We start from the raw sequence: 18,728 nt of genomic DNA, 5'->3' as shown, positions 1-18,728 counted from the left end.
TTTAACCATGTTATGTCCCTGCATTTTAAATTATTTGTTTCATCATCCCTGAAAAGCCACAAAAGGGGAGAGGATAATTAAAGTATTATTATTATTTCATTATTCATTTTATGTAATTGAAAAGAAAAAAAAAAATGACATAAGTAACTGTGGAAAAATTTCTCACAAAATTCTATCCCTAACCTTTTTTCATTTAGGGGCAATTTTAGGTGTTAATCCGACCATGTAATTATTTGTCGCTTCCCTGCTACCCTATGTCTGAAGGACTTACTTGAAGTATTTTACACATTCCAGCTACAAGAGAACATTGTAGTAAACTATTTTGAATTTTAGCATAAACAATCATGGGTAACAAGGAGGGGGCAATTTTTCAAGAAAAATGTTATGAATAATGATACTAATGATGTAATGCAATAACCATTCTTAAATACAATTACAAGTACAATTAACCCGACTTTTATACAATTTAGCATGTGGTCTGTCCAAGCATCATGGTCCCTATATACACACTACAGAATGATGACAGATAAAAAAAAGGAAGGGTGATGATAATTGGAAAATAGATCATAATTTATTGTGATACTCAGTTCATGTCTCAATGTCTTCCAAAAAAAATAGCTGCATTTCCAATCTAGAACCCAGATCACACTCTGTTTAGTTTGACTGTGGAAGGACTGGGTGGAAGATTAACTGGAACTGCCACAAATGACATTCAGCTTTGACACCAAAACATCAAGTTTCTTTTCTATTCCATCTAGCCTCTGCTCCAAGCTTTCATTTAACTTCAAAAGATCACTGGTCTTTGTTGTCATGACAACCTTTTTTCTCCACTTCCTGAGGCCTGTTAAAGTGAAAGCAACCAGGACGGTAATAGCAGCAGGTATGGGTTTGTTGGATACAAGGGAACCCATCCACATACAAACTCCAATGCAAAATGCCAGTCTGCGCGAGCACCAGACAGGACCAAAAAAGGCATGTACCAGGAAAGTGCTGGACATCAGAAGAAAGAACTTGTTGTAGGACATTCTGGAAATACAAACAAGGCCTGTGATGATCCAAACAAGAAATAGGATTAATGACAAAAGTTTATTCCTTGCTGATCCAACATGATCTGGCAGGGCTGCTCCTGCAAAAACAAGGGAGACAAATTTTTTGTGATATCCTGCGAGTTGATGGTCTGGAACAGGAGTCGGTCCACTAGATGGAAAGTGAGATATTCACATACACTTTCATAGTCCCCCGAAAAAGACAAAGCTGTCCAAGGTGCTTTTCATTATATCAGACTGACCAGTCAGAGACCATCCCAGAAAAAATGGAATGACTTGTTCGATGAAGATTATTATTTCTAACTGAGCTGAATTATTCCATTAAAATTTTGACAAACATTTTGAATACTTCTTAGTGAAGTGGGACTGGCCATGAGAATTTTTGACAACAGAACAGCCAATTTTTATCAGACAAGACTGACAGAGAGAAAGCTTCAGGAAGTGGACCACTTATCCCAGAATTTTCCACCTGTACCAAGTTCATTTCATTAATATGCTATTGGACAAAATCTTCCCCAAATTTGGGCATAATGGAAAGTACCCCCTGAATTCACAATGGTCAAAATCAATACCTTTGGAAGAGACGGGATTAACTTAGGATCTCAATAACAGGGACTCATTAATTTTTTATCACATTTGTCTAAAAATGATGATATGTGAAAGTTTTCAACTGCAAGTAAAAAATTATAAGAATATTTTCACAAATCACCTTTGCTTTCTATAGCTATATACAGCTGTATTCTTGCCTTATTATATCCTTTATATATCCTCTTATCTTATCAAATCCTTTTTTGATTGGCTCAAAGAACTGGCAGCATTTTATTAACCTATTAAACCCTAGCCTAGTGCTAACAATTCTTTCAGATTAATGAGTGATTACCTAGTTACTATGTAAGATTTTGATAGGGGAGTCACATCAGATTCAGTATTGGATCTGTACAGTCCTTACCATCTATACCAAGCAGCTGTTGTAGAATTTCATCAGTGTATCCCATGCCGTTATTGTGGAATGCAATCATGGCATCCGTGATAACTTTAGGTACATTTCCGACTGCTGGTTGTATCAAAGTAAATACACTACTAAACAAGCCAGTGAGAATAGTGAAGCCTTTCTTGATATCTTCAAGCAACCTTTCGGTGCAGTACTTGTGTAGGCCCACGGCGATTTCTTCAACCAGATCAATAACTGAAGGCAGCCAAGAGCGAAGGATAATGAGCACATTGCTAAGAAGGATTTGTAATTTCGGAAAAAGAGTTGCAACGTTAAAGGCCGCACAAATCAAAATTAAAGAAATCGCAATTTTTGACAGTCCCATTTCTTCTGTTAGTAGGTCTAGCGGTCGTACGAGATGAACTGTTAAAAAGATGCTTAACGATGGTATGCACTGTACGTGAAGTGAAAACGCGCGAAAGACACTTTAAAATTTCCCGCAAAAACAGGCTCATGCAAACATATCGATAATTGGGCGAATCAACTTATCTTTGATGCGTTGATTGATTTTTTTAAGACAGCTAAAGCAACAACGCCATAAATAATATCATGCCTTTGGCAAAAATTTTTGAAGCTTGCAGGTGCCTGGTCAATAGATCGCTGCCTTGACAGAAACTACGTCGTTGCGTGACATCATATTTCGATGGTTGTCTTTCATGAAGTCCTATATTACGTTGAAAATTTCCACTGATTGTGTCACTGAGGGCTCGGCTCCGATGACTGACTTCACTCAAAAATAAAATCCGAGGAAAATTTCGTTTCATTTTTTCGGTGAAATTACCTATGTGCGGCCCAGAAATACAGGTTCAATGTCCATTTCCCTGGTAGTATTCAGATTTGAAGTTGCCGACGATTTGCCTTTACCGCAGGCATTGGACTATTGTGGTTAGTATTTTTATTAGCTTTACCCTTTTCTTGATTGTGTTTGTTTACATCTGTTACGTTCATTTCTAACCTGCACTCAGACTACGGAGATCCCCGACTTCATTTCCATCTTTTGAGTTATGTTATCACATGCAAGATGAGGTTAATTTTCATTGGCTTTACGACATGACTCTGGCACTACAAGGCCATAAAATTAATATTTTGATGTTAAAAACCATATATAGTTGATATATTGACATAACATCAGTGTCTGCACGTATCTTGACTAAAATAGCAGAATGAGGGGCTTTGTGACCATGTATTGATCAGCATATCTGTAGTCTACCTGAAAAGTATAAAGAGTTTCCTGCCCCCTCCACAGTCTTTTCCAAGGCTTAGTGGGGAGCATGGAACGAGCAAGAAGTGTGAGTGATGCTGGAGACAAGAGAGAAGTGCAAGAGGGGTATGATGGAAACGAGCGCAGAGCGCTTCCTGCTTTCCTCAATAATTAACTCAAATATCTCCAAAAAGTGATCGTGAGTGACTGGGAATGAGCCACAGGAGATGCCCTGTTTTTCGATCTCATTTTTGTTCAAGAGTTTCCTACACCCCCTTCCCCTCCCCCCCAACACAGCTACATGTAGCTGTTTTCCCAACCTGTGCCCTCTCTCAGTGGGGGCAGGTACAGCTAGCTACATGTGTTCTACCCTTAATCCCTATCTCAAAAACTGCTTAGACTATACTACCAAATAATCCTGAGGCAGGTTATTTTGTATGAGTATAATGCTAGATATCTTTCTTTACATGACTACAAATCCCTTCAGAGTGAAATTTCAAATTCAAAACAATCCAGCTTCACCCCATCAGGAGACCTACTCCCCTGGAACCATGGCCACCATGAGATATTTAGATTAATGGGGTGCATCAGTTGAGATGACTGATGTGGCTCTAAATCTCAAAGGAAGGCGTCACATTGGGATGCAGGACTAGTACAACATCACGGTAGTTTTTTGGCACGAGATATTTCATAATACCATGTGTCTAGTACCTAGGATATAGTAGTTTTACGGTAGACAGGAATACCACGACTGTAATAAGGGTTACAGACGGATACAATTCTAGTTTAGTCTCATTCTCTCTTGGCATCGCAGTAGCAACATTCACTTTTATTGCACTAGCAATGAAACTGCCCACCTACCCCTCCCTTAAGCCAACATTAACACTGACTTCTCATTTAGGGCAAAATGTTGACTTAGGGGAGGGGTAGGTGGGCAGTTTCCCTAAAACCTAAATTGATCCAGATATTTGCTAATAGGCATAGGGTAGTGACCTAACTAGTCCTTTTTATATTTTGTGAATATTATATGCTAAAAAAAAAAAATGTTTAATAATTTTCTCGGACCAACAACAGAGGTAGGGCAAGGGTTATTTGCCAGATTTCATTTCAAATGTTGAGGTAGCTCTAAATGTAAGACGAAGTTATAGATAAAAAGCTTATATTAAACACTACGTATATTAAAGTGAAGTTATGATATTTTTGGTTTCCTAATCATTGGTATTTTAGCCCCAGGGTTTAAAAGCACTAGTCAAGAAATGTCTGAATCAGATTCAGCAAAAGGTAAAGGAGAGAATGGAGAACGAGAGGAAAAGGATTCAGTGTCCTGTGAAGAAAAGATGAAAGTCCACAGGGGAGAAAGATATCTGCATGACATTCAACTTGAAACGATGGTTAGAAGTAGTATTGGTGAGAATGAGAATAACTCTTGGTACAGCTAACAGCCCATTGTGCCTCTTAAAGGAAATAATAATAAATTATAGTCTAAAACTCAACCTTGATTTATTGCCAATGACTTTAAATCTGATGAATCACAGCTGAATTTTAAACTCTTATTTCCTTTGAAAAATAACAAATATACCTAGATTTTTTAAAAATGGATAAACCACAACAAAAGTTTGTCCAGCCTTTTCTAGATATTAAAATGTTTTATCCTGGCAAAATTTTTTTGATTGTGCTTCATGCTTTGACAATATTTGAGAAAGTATACTTTCTTGCACGCTTATTGTACTATATTTTAGAATAATTTCCTTTACTTTTAATATATTAAAACATTAAAATATTCATAATGAATCATACAACATACAGTGTGAATACATTTATTTTGATAAAATCTTTCTTAAAATGTATAATCTTTTCAAGACAATTCTATGGAGGAAGGTGTTAAAGATGCACTTGATAAAGATGAGAGGGCAAATACAACCAGTGATTTTCAAGGAAAGATAGCATTCTTCTGCGGAAATCCAATGGTTGAAATAATCAAGGGCATTATTCACATCTATAAAAACAAGTAAGTTGAGATGCAGCTACACTTCACTCAAGAGTATGAGAATAATAATTATTATTGTCACTCTCTCAGAACCACTTAACTGCTGAGGATCGCTGATTTCAATGTTTACACAAACAAAAGGTCTCTTATGGGTACCACTGAGTTTTTTGCTTACATTTTTTTCGAAAACAGAGTAAAAACAAAATAAGTTCAAATGCTAAAATTCAGCAATTTTTGAGCATTTTTATTTTTGGACCACTTACGATAGTTTTGCACAAAAGCATTCAATTAATGACCAGGATTGATCAATTCGCTTTGAAAATTCAAAAGGCAAAAAAATATCCCTGGTGTGAAACGTGGAACCCCAAAAGATCCACTGAATCAAGAATGACCCCCCTCTTATCCTATTTTCTATCACAACCTTACAAGTGCCATTAATGAGTGCAGACATTATACCAATTTACCAGGAAACTTTGAATTCATTTTGCCTCCCAAAATCCCAAATTGTTCATTTCAATCCCAAATTTAAAATTTCCTTTAGTACTCTTGTTACTTTAAATCTGGAGTAGTCTTCCTTTTGGGACTTCCCCCCATTGCTGCTCTCGCTCGATGAAAGGGACATATGTATGCATCCTTATTCCAGGTGTGGAAAGCAAATTTTGGGAGGGTTTGATAGTTGAAAGAGGCCCTGCCAGGGTAAATTCCGACAAGCAACATGGCCCAAAAAGTAGCGAAAGCGCGTAAAATGAAATCGCGACAAGAGACAACCTCCCTCGGCCAAATTGCGACAGTGACAGCAAAGGCGACAATAAGTGACAAGGGTTTACAAACACTGACACAAGACGTTTTAAAATTCAGACGGGCGACATGGGACCCCCCCCACCCCTGGCAGGGCCTCTTGAAACCTTTTGCTTTTTTTAAAAAGATTTTTCTTTTTAATTCTTCATCTTCAGTGAGATGACATCCTTAGCTAAAGGTGTTCAGCGGAGTGAGATGATTTGCATGTTAGCTGTACCAGCTAAGATGACTTGTATTGATCTTATGTGCTTTGTGGCTCCTTCTGAGTAAGTTTGTGTTATCTTTTGATGTGAGTCACCAGGAACTGGAAAGTGGGAGATGCAAGGTGATGAAAACTTGCATCAACTCATCTGTGTGTTGAATTGGCTTATGTGGTTAACTTACACCCAGCTTTTCAGATAGAAAATTTTTTCTTTAAGAGTTTCCACCTCCAAGTCAAATGCAACCTAAGCATTTTACCTTTTATGTTTTTTTGCAAATGCAAAAACATAAATACGAAAATAAAGACCGGAAAAGTAAATCCTCACAAAATTTAAGCACGCAAAATTAAATACTCATAGAAAATTCAAATCACATGAAAAAATATTAAAAAAATATTGAAAATTATACCAACATCATATACAGGATATGTATCCACAATATAACTTGTTAACTGGTTACCTTATTATAGAAAATTAACGCTCCTTGAAATTAAGGTATTGAAAATTAACGCGACTTAAATTAACGCGAATTTAATGGAAAACGACTTTCGAATAAAGAAAATTAACGCGAAAGAGGAGGCAGAATTTCATAAAAAGGAAATTAACGCGATTATCTTGGCCGAAATCAAAGGAGAAGATATTGACATCACTTCTGACAGCGACAACGATGAAGATGGACTCGAAGTATTGTAAACCTTCGCCTTAGCTTTTGTGAAAGATCAAAAATAAAGGGTAAATGGAAAGAAAGAAAGCTTGTAGTTAATGTTTTTTAGGTGTCAAGAATGTCTGGACAGGTTCCAAAATTGGGGTTAAAATACTGGAAATTAAGAGCGCGGAAATTAACGTTCAACATAATTAACGCGACTTAAATTAACGCGAATTTTAACGATTCGCGTTAATTTCATGGAGCGTTAATTTCCTATAATAAGGTATACTAGTAAGCTCCATTTTGTATCTTCAGTAAGTGAAATAAGGTTAATTTGTTAAGCTTTCACACATAATTGCTTTTCCAGTTTAACTAGAGATTTGAAACCTTTCAGACTTTTTAAAAAAATATATGAAGTTGAGAATGTTTAAATCGCGAAAATAAAACCCCGAGAAATACTCTCTCACCAAAATCGCGAAATTAAGAACAAATAAGGTGGGTCAAATTCACCATTTCTTTTATGAGCAAAATTAACCAGAGCCAAGTTGGGTACCAGCCCTGGAGGTACCAGAGGTTTTTTCTTGCATGCAGCAGGATGCTTTGGTGTCGGCTGCAGGATGACAGATCTTTGGCTGAAGGTCTAAGCCGAAAGTGGCAAAGCACGGGTCACAATGAAGTCTTGACCCAGTCTGGACTTAACTGAAACCGGAAAACGCGCATGAAAAGTCTCTGGTAACCTGGCTAGTTTTTCAAAGGACAACTGACGGAACTCTAGAGTTGTTCTCTTGACCACTTACCTGTTTTCTTTGAAATTATCCCCAATTTCAAGTAATTTGGGCTTTGAAAAACTCATCCCTGGTTCTTAGTTGTGAGTTACAGTATTATTCCCTTCTTTATCATCACGCTCCTATCACTGTAGAGAATTTATTGAATGTGTCAAGATCATCAGAGACTCCACACCCAATCAGTACATGGTTCTTGTCAACTTTAGAAATCAGGTAGGCGGCTTTCATCGAGGCTTTAAGCACACAGCTTAATTCCTCCTTGCATTAATGTTAAAAAAGGTATTCTGTTTCATCGCGAAGTCGTACTCATGACACGTTTTTATAGCTAAGAGGGTTTGGGTGAGGGCAAACTTGGTAAAATGGAGTTGCTCAATTTAACTGGGTACTTCTCAGGGCTTCAAAACGTTTGTAAGATAGCTATATATCCAACTAGTGGCAGATATATTAGGTTAGAGTGGATTCTTAGAGACATGGGTCCAGTACTGTGAACAAATTCAAAAAGTCAGAAAATGTTCCAAATTTCATTTTGTAGAATACTGGAAAATAAATGCTACCATGCGGAATTCTTGCCGAACCGATTTCAATTGATAGGCGATGCACACCAGAGAATTTCATCAAGACTTAAACAGCTGATGTTTCGCGAAGCTACAAACGTTTCCCCACAAAGTGAGGTAATTTCGCGAAGAAACGTTTGATGGCGTCGCGAAATGTCGGCTGTTTTCTAAGGCTACACCTTTATTGGTTAACATAACGTGTGGTTCGTTGTAGGAGCTGGCTGATGAGTTCTACAATACCTTTAATGGTCAGCCTTACAATCTTATAGAGGATGAGGTAAAAAAACGTCATGGCCTGAGCTCCAAAGGAAGAGGTGGAGGTGGTGGAGGGGAGAAACAATAGAAATGTGATGGTTGTGGTGGTGGTGGTGGTGGTGGTGGTGTTTCCCGCCAGAATAATGCGATAATTTTGACATGATCTCGAAAGACCTTTATAGCACTTCCTAGGAACGAGAACGAAAGAAAAATGACATTATAATTCACAGAAAACCCATCGAATCTATACACAAAGTAACCCTGATGTAACTGTAACGTACACCTTCTCATATTTTAGATGAGATGAGAAAATCCAGTTTTTGCATGGTACCTTGCTGGAGAATTTTTAGGGGAGTGGATTATTCTAGTATTTAACAGTCATAACACCACTTTTTGGAAGCCGACTCTGCTAGCAAACCCCTTTCTCTTTTCGTGAAGATCAACGGAAACCACATGACCAATCTGTCAAATCAGTGATATATTACCCGCAGATTATAAGGTTGTAACAATCATGACGTGAAACGCTACTTAAGGGTTACGGCTTTGCGTAGCCTGCGAAAGCAGCCGTTTCTCCTCGTTCATCGCCGCTGGGGACGAAACGTCGTCAGCGGCGGTGAGCGAGGAGAAACGACTGTTTTCGCAGGTTAGGCTTTGCGTAGCGCCTTATAGGAGTAGTAACAAATCCCATTTAAGGTGGATTTCTACTGTGGCGTAATTTTTTTGTCTCGTGTTGTTCAACTTTTACGTTACGCGCAACCTTTCATTTGTTGCCTTTACTTTACTTACGCGCGTAAAATTTAGTTGCGTACGCACATAAAAGTTACGCTACAGTGGAAATCTATCCTTATACCGTACACTTTCTTTTTTCTCTCCGTTAGGTTTGCCATTTAGTCTATGTAGCCAAGGTAGAGACCATGAAGCTGTCAGAGGTATGAATGAGGTTTGTAATGCACCAATCAAACCACGGTGCTATAAATAGTCCCGCATATAAAATCAACCATCATACATGACGAAGTCGAAACCGTGATCGATAACTAAGTGACCTCTTTCGTGAAACAAGTTAACGATGAACAAACCCTATCACACACAAACCAGGATGAGCGAGCATATTTCATTATATTTTTAAAATTTATTTTACAAGTCTATTTAGGAACACTGCAGGCGACACAGAGGTTTCGGTAAAGAATGCATGTTTCAAAGGAGACAATGATGTATCTTTTCATGTGTCATTTAAAAGGATTAAAACAATTGAGCTGGTATAGTTCTTGAAGGCACTTGCTGGTATATCGTAAGGAAAATTCGATCTGAAAGTTCACTGATTTAACGTTTTAATTCCTCTGCTGGATTAGAACTGATGTACCGACAGGCGAAATTGAAAAACGTGAAGATAAAAAAAGAATCATATGTTTATTTTTATACCCTTTCTTTTAGCAAAATAATGCTAATTTTCATTCCCATCTAAGCATATCGCCATACAGACATAATGAATAATTAAAATATAATGCATAGTATACTTCGTGATAGAGACTGTGTCTGACAGTCATTGTGGAAAATAGATGACAACTAGGTCTATTCTCTTCAGATCTTTCGACTACATATGCCTCTTGATGTTTAACTGAACCACATCAAAGTTTTAAGTTTGCCTCCGGTTCTTCACATCAGCTCGACTTGATAAAAATACCACAAATATCACTTTATTTGTTTCTAAAGGGAGCCAGTCTTCCATGTGTCGGTCTAACAGAGCTGCCAAAGTGCCCGGTGTGTTTAGAGCGTATGGTAAGTCTATTTGATTATACCGATATAAAAAGGTTCTATACACTAAGAACGATCTTCAAGGCCTCTCCCAAAGATTTGAAATTTACTCCACCTGGCTTTTGCGTTTTCGTCTCATTTAACGCTTTGTGATGAGCGTGCATAAACGAAAACGTAGACATCGGACATTCTGTCTTGATTACACAGAACTATATTTAAATATATTTCGTAGTCATATTTGTTTGTTTGTTTTTTTTTAAATTTATACAATCTTTAGAGCTGTTGTAAAATATAACGCAAAATACAGACCAGTGGGGGGCCTATTTGTAGACATCAGCGGGGAATAGTTAAAAGATGTTCATTTCTTAAGAAAAAAAATACTAGGTGGCAGCACCTGTGCGTTGTTTTTAATTTGCATCTAGTGAATTCATTTTTGCTGTTCTTGTGTCAGAATTAAAATGTCACTTTTCTCTTTTGTGATTATCACCTCAGACGGTATTGGTATAGTAATGACAATGTCATCTTTTCCGTTATATTTCCAGGATGAATCTGTTGAAGGAGTTTTAACCATTCTCTGTAATCACTCGTTTCACGGAAGCTGTTTATCAAAATGGTCCGATACGACGTGAGTATTGTGAAGCTGCTTACTCATTGCATATAGGAAAGGTTATGGCAGACAGTCAAGGGGTACATTTCGGCGGCGGCGGGGAGGTACTGACATGTGCGTGGTATGTACCGCTGTAAAAAGTAGTGTGGGTTTAAAGCAGTTAAATTTGAAATTGGGTATGCACATCAGACAGTTTTATAACTTGAAAATAGGCTCTCTAGTGTGTGAGGGCGAACAGTAGCAAGCAGAGGCGCCAGTAGACGGGGAGCTAGCCTGCGAGCAAGCTTTCCTGTGGCTCCCGGGGGTACGCCGGCTAATGGGGAGGGTAAAAGAGAAGACAAGGATTCCATCACCTTCTCCTTACACCAAATTTGCCGAGAGCCTTTCACAGACTAAGAGTTTCATTCTGGAATGGATTATCATTTGCTCAAACTCATTCCCAAGGTCACGCCAATTTTAAAGGTGAAATCCCGGGAACGAGCTGGGTTGTTATTTATTGGGAAACGGGCAGTGGTTTTTTTTTTAAGGAACTAGTGTTAAATAAGAATACACCCTTGGAAACCATGAAAGGGTTGCAAAGGGTTCGTTTGGAACTAACTCAGTGCTGTTTGTCAATCGATACCTTCTTCTTGTCTTGTTCAGTTGCCCAGTTTGCAGATATTGTCAAACTCCACAGCCCGTGGACGGGAACAAGTGCTTTGAGTGCGACTCTAATGAGGTATAAGGCCGTCTACCAATTTTCATATGTCATATGTCGAACACGAGACAGCGTGTTTCATCACATATCAAACACCGAGAAGAGAGCCAATAAAACTATTCTTTGGAAAGTATTTTTGACGATCGTTGATATGTTGTGATGAAACACTGTTTTGAGAGTTAGATCTATCTTACCTTCTGCTCATACCCGGTGTAAAAACCTGTAAAACTCACGAGTGACGTAAAACAATTAACACAAAGAAGTCAAGCGAGAAAACAAAGGAAAATTCACAGGTTTTTACACAGAGGATGACCCTAACTTCCGTCACTTAGACCCTGTTTACATGGAGTGGGGGACCCCGGTCTAGTGGGGTTGGTTTCTTTTGTTTTCACGCTCTGGCGGACACAAAACAAAAGAAACCTGCCCCACTAGAGCGGGGTCCCCCACTCCATGTAAACAGGGTCTTAGTGACTTTGAAGGATAATTAAAGGATGTTAAAATGAAGATTGTTTTATCAAATATTTAGGGCGTTACGATGCGTGATGTCCTGTGACTCTGGCTTCTTAATTATTATTGAGTTTTAGGAATGTATCTTTTAGTTTTACAGGCAAAGACTTTTCTTTTCAGTAAGAAATAAGTCTTCTTTTATCTTCTTAAAAATAACAAAACTAAACTACTCGCCTACAAAGAACATAAACATACATACAACTAAAAATAACATTCAAACAAAGAAACAAAACAAAAACAACGAAAGAAGCATTTACAGATGATAGTTTGTTTTAAAAGTTAGCGACTGAAGTACATCTTCATAGCATTTGCCTTTAGTTAATTAATTTTAGCTTTTACTTTCTGTTCGTCTTCGTAGAGCCTGTGGATATGTCTCATATGTGGCCACATAGGATGTAGTAGATATCTAAGGTCGCATGCGAAGAGGTTAGTGAGAACGGTTAAGACTCTTCAGTTAACCACAGCAGACGAGATCAGTGCTCGAAGCAAATTAATCTAGCGGGCGATGAGCGCGTGAAAGTCTAATTGACCAATCAGAACTAGAGGCAAATTCATGTAGCCGGCAATGAGCTCGGGAAAGTCCAACTGACCAATCAGAACTCGAAGCAAATTCATGTAAAAGTCCAACTGACCAATCAGAACTCGAAGCAAATTCATGCACCCTACGCTAAACGCGAAGAAGTCCAATTGTGTACTATTCAGGTATCGAGGCAAATTCTTGTAGCCGGCGCTAAGCGCGGGAAAACGCGGTTGAACGACCAGTGCTAGCAAGGCATGATTGGTTCTGATTTAGCTTCTGATTGGTTAAGAAATTGGTGTATGAAGCTTTGGGCAATCACAAGCGTGGCGTTGCAAACCACAGCTATTTACATGGGCTAAGAAAAATTCAGAACTGGTAAATTTCGTTCCGAAATCGTGTTTACCATTTGCACAAATCAGTTCCTTTTAGCGAAAAACTGCCGCGAAAGTCTGAAACTGGTATCAAAGATGGGCTTTAACGTATGGAACACTAATTTCCGTTTGGAACATCCCATCCGAAATAATAGGACTACCTTTTCAAATGTTCCGCTGCTCCCGGAAATTCTCCACGGGAACGATTCGAAAATCCGTGTTCCATTTGCCCCATGGATTTACTTTTCCATCGGATTTCCCAGAGACTTTTGGTAAATGGTAAACATCCAAGCTGGAAAGAATTATGGAACTGTCCTTTTAACATGATCGTCCGTGTGATTGATTGTTGATTGACCTCTCTTTGCTTCTCTCCTAGATATAGTCGAGTTTATTTGTTTGCTTTTTAATCACAGGCATTTCCAAGAGACTCAACACACGTATTCTTTAGAGCTTGGGACCCAAAGAGTATGGGACTATACCGGAGGTACGGTATAGTATCCCTCTATATTCCTATTACTTTGGCTTACCATGGCGATATGAATTCCTATGATGTAAAGTGTAGCATTTTTATAATCACAGTCACTGTTTAGCCGCCGTTCTGACTCTTTTCTCACACTACATCATGCTGTTCTTCGTTACATCGGGTAACGCCTTCAGAATCCCTCAATTTGTATTCTTGAATGAGTTTCATTTGTTAATTTTGTTTTTGTTGGGAAGGCTAGACTTTTGAAAGAATAAAAAGCAATAATTCCTTGAAAAAGCATGATTTTACTGCTATTGATTAAAAAGTGACTAAAGCGTGTACTTTTTCTTCAGATAACTTTGTACATCGTCTGATTCAGAATAAGACTGACGGGAAACTAGTAGAATATGGATCAGGACAGCAGGTGAGGAGAGCACTGAGTAGAAAATATGTTTATCTTAAAAGCGAGAAGGTTGAATTTGACGTATACCTAATTCAATAAAGGTTGCTTTAACAATTGGTCATTGGCAATCGGGCATTGGGAGACGTTCCGTTTTTTATTCCCCCCCCTCCCCCCCCGCTGGCCCCCAAAGATGACTAGATTCCGAACCCTCAAATTTTTGTCGGCACCCTTTGAAAAATGAAATCCGAAGGGTTCCTTTTTTGTCGGCACCTTTGAAAAATTTAGCCTAAGGGACCAAATTTTGTCGGCTTCTTTGGAGAAAAAAATCCGAACCCCGCTATTCAAAAACCTGCCATCCTCAGGAGGGTGTAGCCTGTTCCAGGCTCCGAGATAGTGGTAAAAAGTCGTTCAGTAAAAAGAAATGCGAAAAACGCGCGGGGGCTGGGGGTCGCTTTGCTCGTTTTAATACGTGCGCACTATACTAACTGAGAGCCTGGCACAGGTTACAGGGGGGTGCGCATAAAAAATGGAACGTCCCTGGGTATTTGGGCATACGGAACTCACTGCAATGATTTGCTGGGGTGACCGCCAAACAAGAGTTTCCCAGAGTGCTATTGTCTTTTTATTGAATCGGGGATATGCTGGAACACATTAAGGTGGGGTTTGCATTACGTGTTTACAAGATTTAACAAAAGCGTACTCTCTTACTTGCTAATTTAGCAGGTTATGGATGAAGAAAAGATGGATTCTTTAACGCTAGAGGTAATATGTGTGATTTTTTGTAGTATGAAATCTAGGAGCCTGTGCTTCATGAATAATCGTAGGGAGTCCGAAAGCTCTAAATTACCAAATTCAAGGTGCCCTTCACAAGGCCGGTAATTGTTAAGAGCGTTCATTGGTGTAAATGGGAGAAACACACGAATTCAGGACAGTGTAAGCATTTTCACTGATTCTCTCAGCTTGTTCCCCAGATAACAGAATGAAAATTTGTAAGCAGAAAGGTCTTTTCTTTGGGGAACATTTTCAACAGATTAATAGAAAGAGTATAGTAAGCGGCTGAAAGCCTGTACAAACATAGTGGTATACTTAAAGCTGCTCATAAATCGTGGTATCCGATTCGGCGATGGCGCAAAAGAGGAAACCAGACACACAGTTTTAAACGAGAGGGGATGGCCAGACTATCGTTATCCGTGGTGCGGGACAACAACAAAGTCCTTAACCCTTTTGATGATTCGTCCTCATCTTTCTCACTTTTGTTTTTAGTACACGTACCTTTTAACCAGTCAACTAGAAAACCAAAGGCATTATTTCCAAGAAAAAATTACACAGATAGAAAAAGATGCCGCTGAACAGGTAAATAAAGCGTTCAATGTTTTCCCTATTTTGTATCCAAAACTCGGCTTCTTTGTTATATGTAGTCACCTTTCTATTAACGCACACCTCTTTAAGGCAGATACTGAGCTCCATACGAAAACACCACGGAGTTGGTAACAGGGCGCACTGCTGCCAAAATTGGCGACTTGTCGCCAAAATTTTGTTTTACTTGCTACGGCGACCAAAGAAAATGGTCGCATCTTGGTTTCAATTGGAGCGCTGAAGCTAGAAACCCGAACTATATTTTGAGGTATGCAACGGGTTTTATTTCACGAAGAGATTGCGGCTCTTCTTGCTGTCTCCACATTTTCCCGCCGAAAAAAGAGACGGACACCACTCTAAATACTGACACTTACTGCTGTTCTTACACCAGATGTTAATATGTTATTTTTAATGAAAAGTAAAGGAAACTCCGCTTTAGCAACAGACCTATGTTCAGATGAATTGAAAAATTGTCGCAGCAATCGGAAAAAAAGTTTGCTGTCTTTATCAAATCCTTGTTGCCCGATGGAGCAGCTAAATATATAAACAAACATTGCATATTCGCCTTACAGTCGTTGTGTTTCCCTTACTTGATTTTTTATATTTGCAAATCTTTTTAAGGTGAGTTCAATGGAAGAACGGACGAAGAAAACACTGGAAGAATGTAAAAAACTGGAATTGAAACTTTCCGAAGCTGAAAAAGAAAAGAAAAACGTGGAAAAGAAATATGCGCAGGTATTAACTGACCTCCTATTAAAATACCAATGCATTTGCTTTGAAAACTACACAAACATTCCCAAATTTTAGTTTGAAAACTTTCAGTCAACAATCAGCAACGCTGTTAGTGTTCACGGTGAAGGTGATGTTACCAAGGTGACACAGGACGATTCACAACGACGAGTTTTGGCGCAACGATGTTGCTTCTTAAAATGATGCCGTGTAACATGGATGCGCCGACGATTTTCAGCACAATTTTTGGGCTGCAAGTTTTTGTATAGGCTTCAGAAACGTTCAACACCAAATCACGAATTTCGTTCAGATTTTTTCGTGTAGCATACGTGTCGTCAATTTTCCGCGGAACGCCTTTTAAGAACCCTTTTGCCTTCCTTTGTCGCGCAAAAAATCGTCCCGGGTAACGCGTCTGTTTTCAACGGATCTCGCGTGCACGTTTGTGTTGCGCTAACACTTTTCGTTGTAAATGGTTTCCGTGTTTTATCTCCTAAACTTGCAACGCTGTGTTGAGCTAAAAATCTTCGTGGCGAAGAAGACTTCAGTTTACTAAACTGGTTACTGAAGAAATATCTGTCAGTTCTGATAGTTGTCACTGAGGTTCTCCACTCGGCGTCAATTATCTGCCGATAGATATCTTGAGTTCGCCTTTTATTGTTAGATTGGGAATATTGCGCTATGTACAGACAACTAAAATTAAAAATTAAAAATTAATTAAAATCAATATAAATACTTTAGATTGGTGGATATTCTTTAATTTTTGCAGGTTGTAAACAGGGTTGGGAAACTAGTCACCGATCTCAAAGATGAACAAGAGGTTTGTAAACCGACTAATTTTTGGACCTTTAAATTGATACTATGTAACATGTTAACAGTATTTTCTAGTTTGGCCGCGAGGTATTTACCATCGTAGTGCCCTCCCCCTTCAAAATAGACGGCTTTCCATCTTTTCTTCGGATTTAGGGGTGGGCCGAGGGGACCGCGTCCTGCCTTTTTTTTTCTGTAACTCTTAAAGAATTCTCAGTAAAATAAAACGTATCTATATAGGTGGCAAGTGTCCCGGCCACCCCTTCCTGAATTTTCTGGGTCCGTCTCTGGTCTTTATAACAATCGAAATACTCGATGTCAATAAGTAGTTCTATATTCCCTGTTTTCAGCTAAACAGGTGTTTGCGAGACAATCAGAAGTTATTCCAAGAGAAGTTGTCACAAACGGAAGAAAAGTTACAATTGGTAGAAGCTGCGAAGAAACAGGTACTCCTTGAAATCATGTAGCTGATCGAAGACTTTCGAGTCGGACAGACGCCAATCGTTTTCCTTTGATTTTTTGATAGGAAATCGCTGATCTCCAGGAGCAACTAGCAGATCTCATGCGCCATCTGGAGACACAGCAAGCGATAGCCAGCGCCTCGGAAGAAACAAGACAGGTATTTTAATAAAAACCTTGGTTTTAGCAAACAGTCGTCTCTTCTCGCTGCTCGCCGTGTGGGACGTAGACAGCTGTTTTCGCGGGCTACCTCGGTTTGGTCTCACGCTACTTTCAATACGACTTGCTTGCGTGTACGTACGGGCATAATTCTTAGAAAACGTTGAATTGACCAAATAAGTGGTACCGAGAATTACGGAAATAAGTCACACAAGGTAAATTTAATTGATACTTAAAACACATTTTCCACACCACTTGAGGTGGTTTTCACGTTACGTCATCGCCGCCATGCTGGTGGACGGTAAACAAAAGATCGCTCATTAGCTCGCTTTGTTTGTCCACCAGTATTTGTTTATTTCACCATTTTTATTTGTGTCTCCCGAGACTGCATGAAAACCACCAATAGGAAGAATAGGGACAACAAACGAGAATTTATATTTTGATACTAGGTATTAGGGTTAAAAGTGTTTAACTTAAGTTGTCTTCTTCTCTTACAGGAGTTGCAAGAAGGTCAAGTATTTGTGGGTGAAGGATCAGGTGGTACACACCACACAAAGAAAACAAGGCGAAAGAAGCAGTAGAATCGCCTGTCAGACATACCTTAAAGTCAACTGTTCACTCTTTGCTTACTCAAATCAAAGGAGGTCTTGCTTGAAAGGCGAAGCATAGCCATTACTTTGAGCATTATCAACACAGCCCAGGGTGGGATACGCGCTCTCTTAACAACTGCGACTAAGATATTAATTTATACGTCTATGTGTTTGCATGCAAAGACTGTAAATGGACTAAATCAGGAGCCCATCTCCTGACTAAATCAAAGTATGAAGAAACTTAACAAGGGCGGAGGAGAAGGGTTGTCCAAATTCAATCGCGCAACCTCGTGATCGACTGGATTACCAAATTCTAGTGCTGAAAATGAAAAAAAAAACTTACGGGAAACAGAAGCAAGTTCGCGCAAAATGCGCGCAAAATGAATGCTACGCGCGCTGTGATTGGTCGTTGTCCATGATCTATTGGAGTAGACACACTGATGACGTCAAGGCAAACTTGTTTTCTTTGTTTTGTCAAACATGGCGCGCGGCTTTGAAAATGTTTGCGTGATAATTTCGGATTAAGCAAGTGAAAGCCCCGAAAAAAGTTTAGCTGGAGCTGTTTACAAGTAAGAAAAACGGAGAAACCGAGACAGGAGATTTCTTGGCGACTCAAAAATACCTAAACTGCAAGAAATCCTCACAACAGTTGCACTCACCGCTGCGAGAGATTGCGACGTTTTGAATACATTTGCGCGATCACTCTGCTTTGAGAACGTGAACGCCTTGCGAAACGTCAGGGGGAAACTGTCCTTACCTCATTTTTACGTCATCTGTGATCCTTACTGAACAGACGACAGCTAAACTGTAGTATAAAATAAAGCAGTTATTCTAGAGAAGTGTTC

General features: G+C 39.0%; 2 protein-coding genes across 3 annotated transcripts; one reads left to right on the top strand and one right to left on the bottom strand.

The window, feature by feature from the left end:
• Nucleotides 1-505: 505 nt before the first annotated feature.
• On the bottom strand, nucleotides 506-2,617 carry LOC140952316 (uncharacterized). Its single transcript, XM_073401738.1, has 2 exons — nucleotides 1,996-2,617; nucleotides 506-1,126 (listed from the first exon to the last, which is right to left on the bottom strand). The coding sequence occupies exons 1-2, from the start codon at nucleotides 2,360-2,362 to the stop codon at nucleotides 687-689; spliced, it is 807 nt and encodes a 268-aa protein (XP_073257839.1). The 5' UTR covers nucleotides 2,363-2,617; the 3' UTR covers nucleotides 506-686.
• A 136-nt stretch (nucleotides 2,618-2,753) lies between these two features.
• On the top strand, nucleotides 2,754-18,697 carry LOC140952587 (BRCA1-associated protein-like). Of its 2 annotated transcripts, XM_073402014.1 has the most exons (20): nucleotides 2,754-2,922; nucleotides 4,466-4,645; nucleotides 5,099-5,246; nucleotides 6,179-6,289; nucleotides 7,789-7,867; nucleotides 8,423-8,485; nucleotides 9,342-9,392; nucleotides 10,174-10,239; nucleotides 10,758-10,840; nucleotides 11,465-11,540; nucleotides 12,385-12,452; nucleotides 13,331-13,401; nucleotides 13,734-13,804; nucleotides 14,507-14,545; nucleotides 15,047-15,136; nucleotides 15,761-15,874; nucleotides 16,635-16,685; nucleotides 17,026-17,121; nucleotides 17,202-17,294; nucleotides 17,791-18,697. In XM_073402014.1, exons 1-20 carry the CDS (start codon nucleotides 2,847-2,849, stop codon nucleotides 17,872-17,874), a joined length of 1,710 nt encoding a protein of 569 aa, XP_073258115.1. In that variant the 5' UTR covers nucleotides 2,754-2,846; the 3' UTR covers nucleotides 17,875-18,697. The 2 variants fall into 2 exon arrangements, with proteins under 2 accessions (XP_073258115.1, XP_073258116.1); XM_073402015.1 differs by lacking the exon at nucleotides 4,466-4,645.
• Nucleotides 18,698-18,728: the final 31 nt, after the last annotated feature.

This window comes from Porites lutea, chromosome 11 (genome assembly GCF_958299795.1).
Source record: "Porites lutea chromosome 11, jaPorLute2.1, whole genome shotgun sequence".
NCBI lineage: Eukaryota > Metazoa > Cnidaria > Anthozoa > Scleractinia > Poritidae > Porites > Porites lutea.
This window is presented reverse-complemented; position numbering and strand designations above follow the sequence as displayed.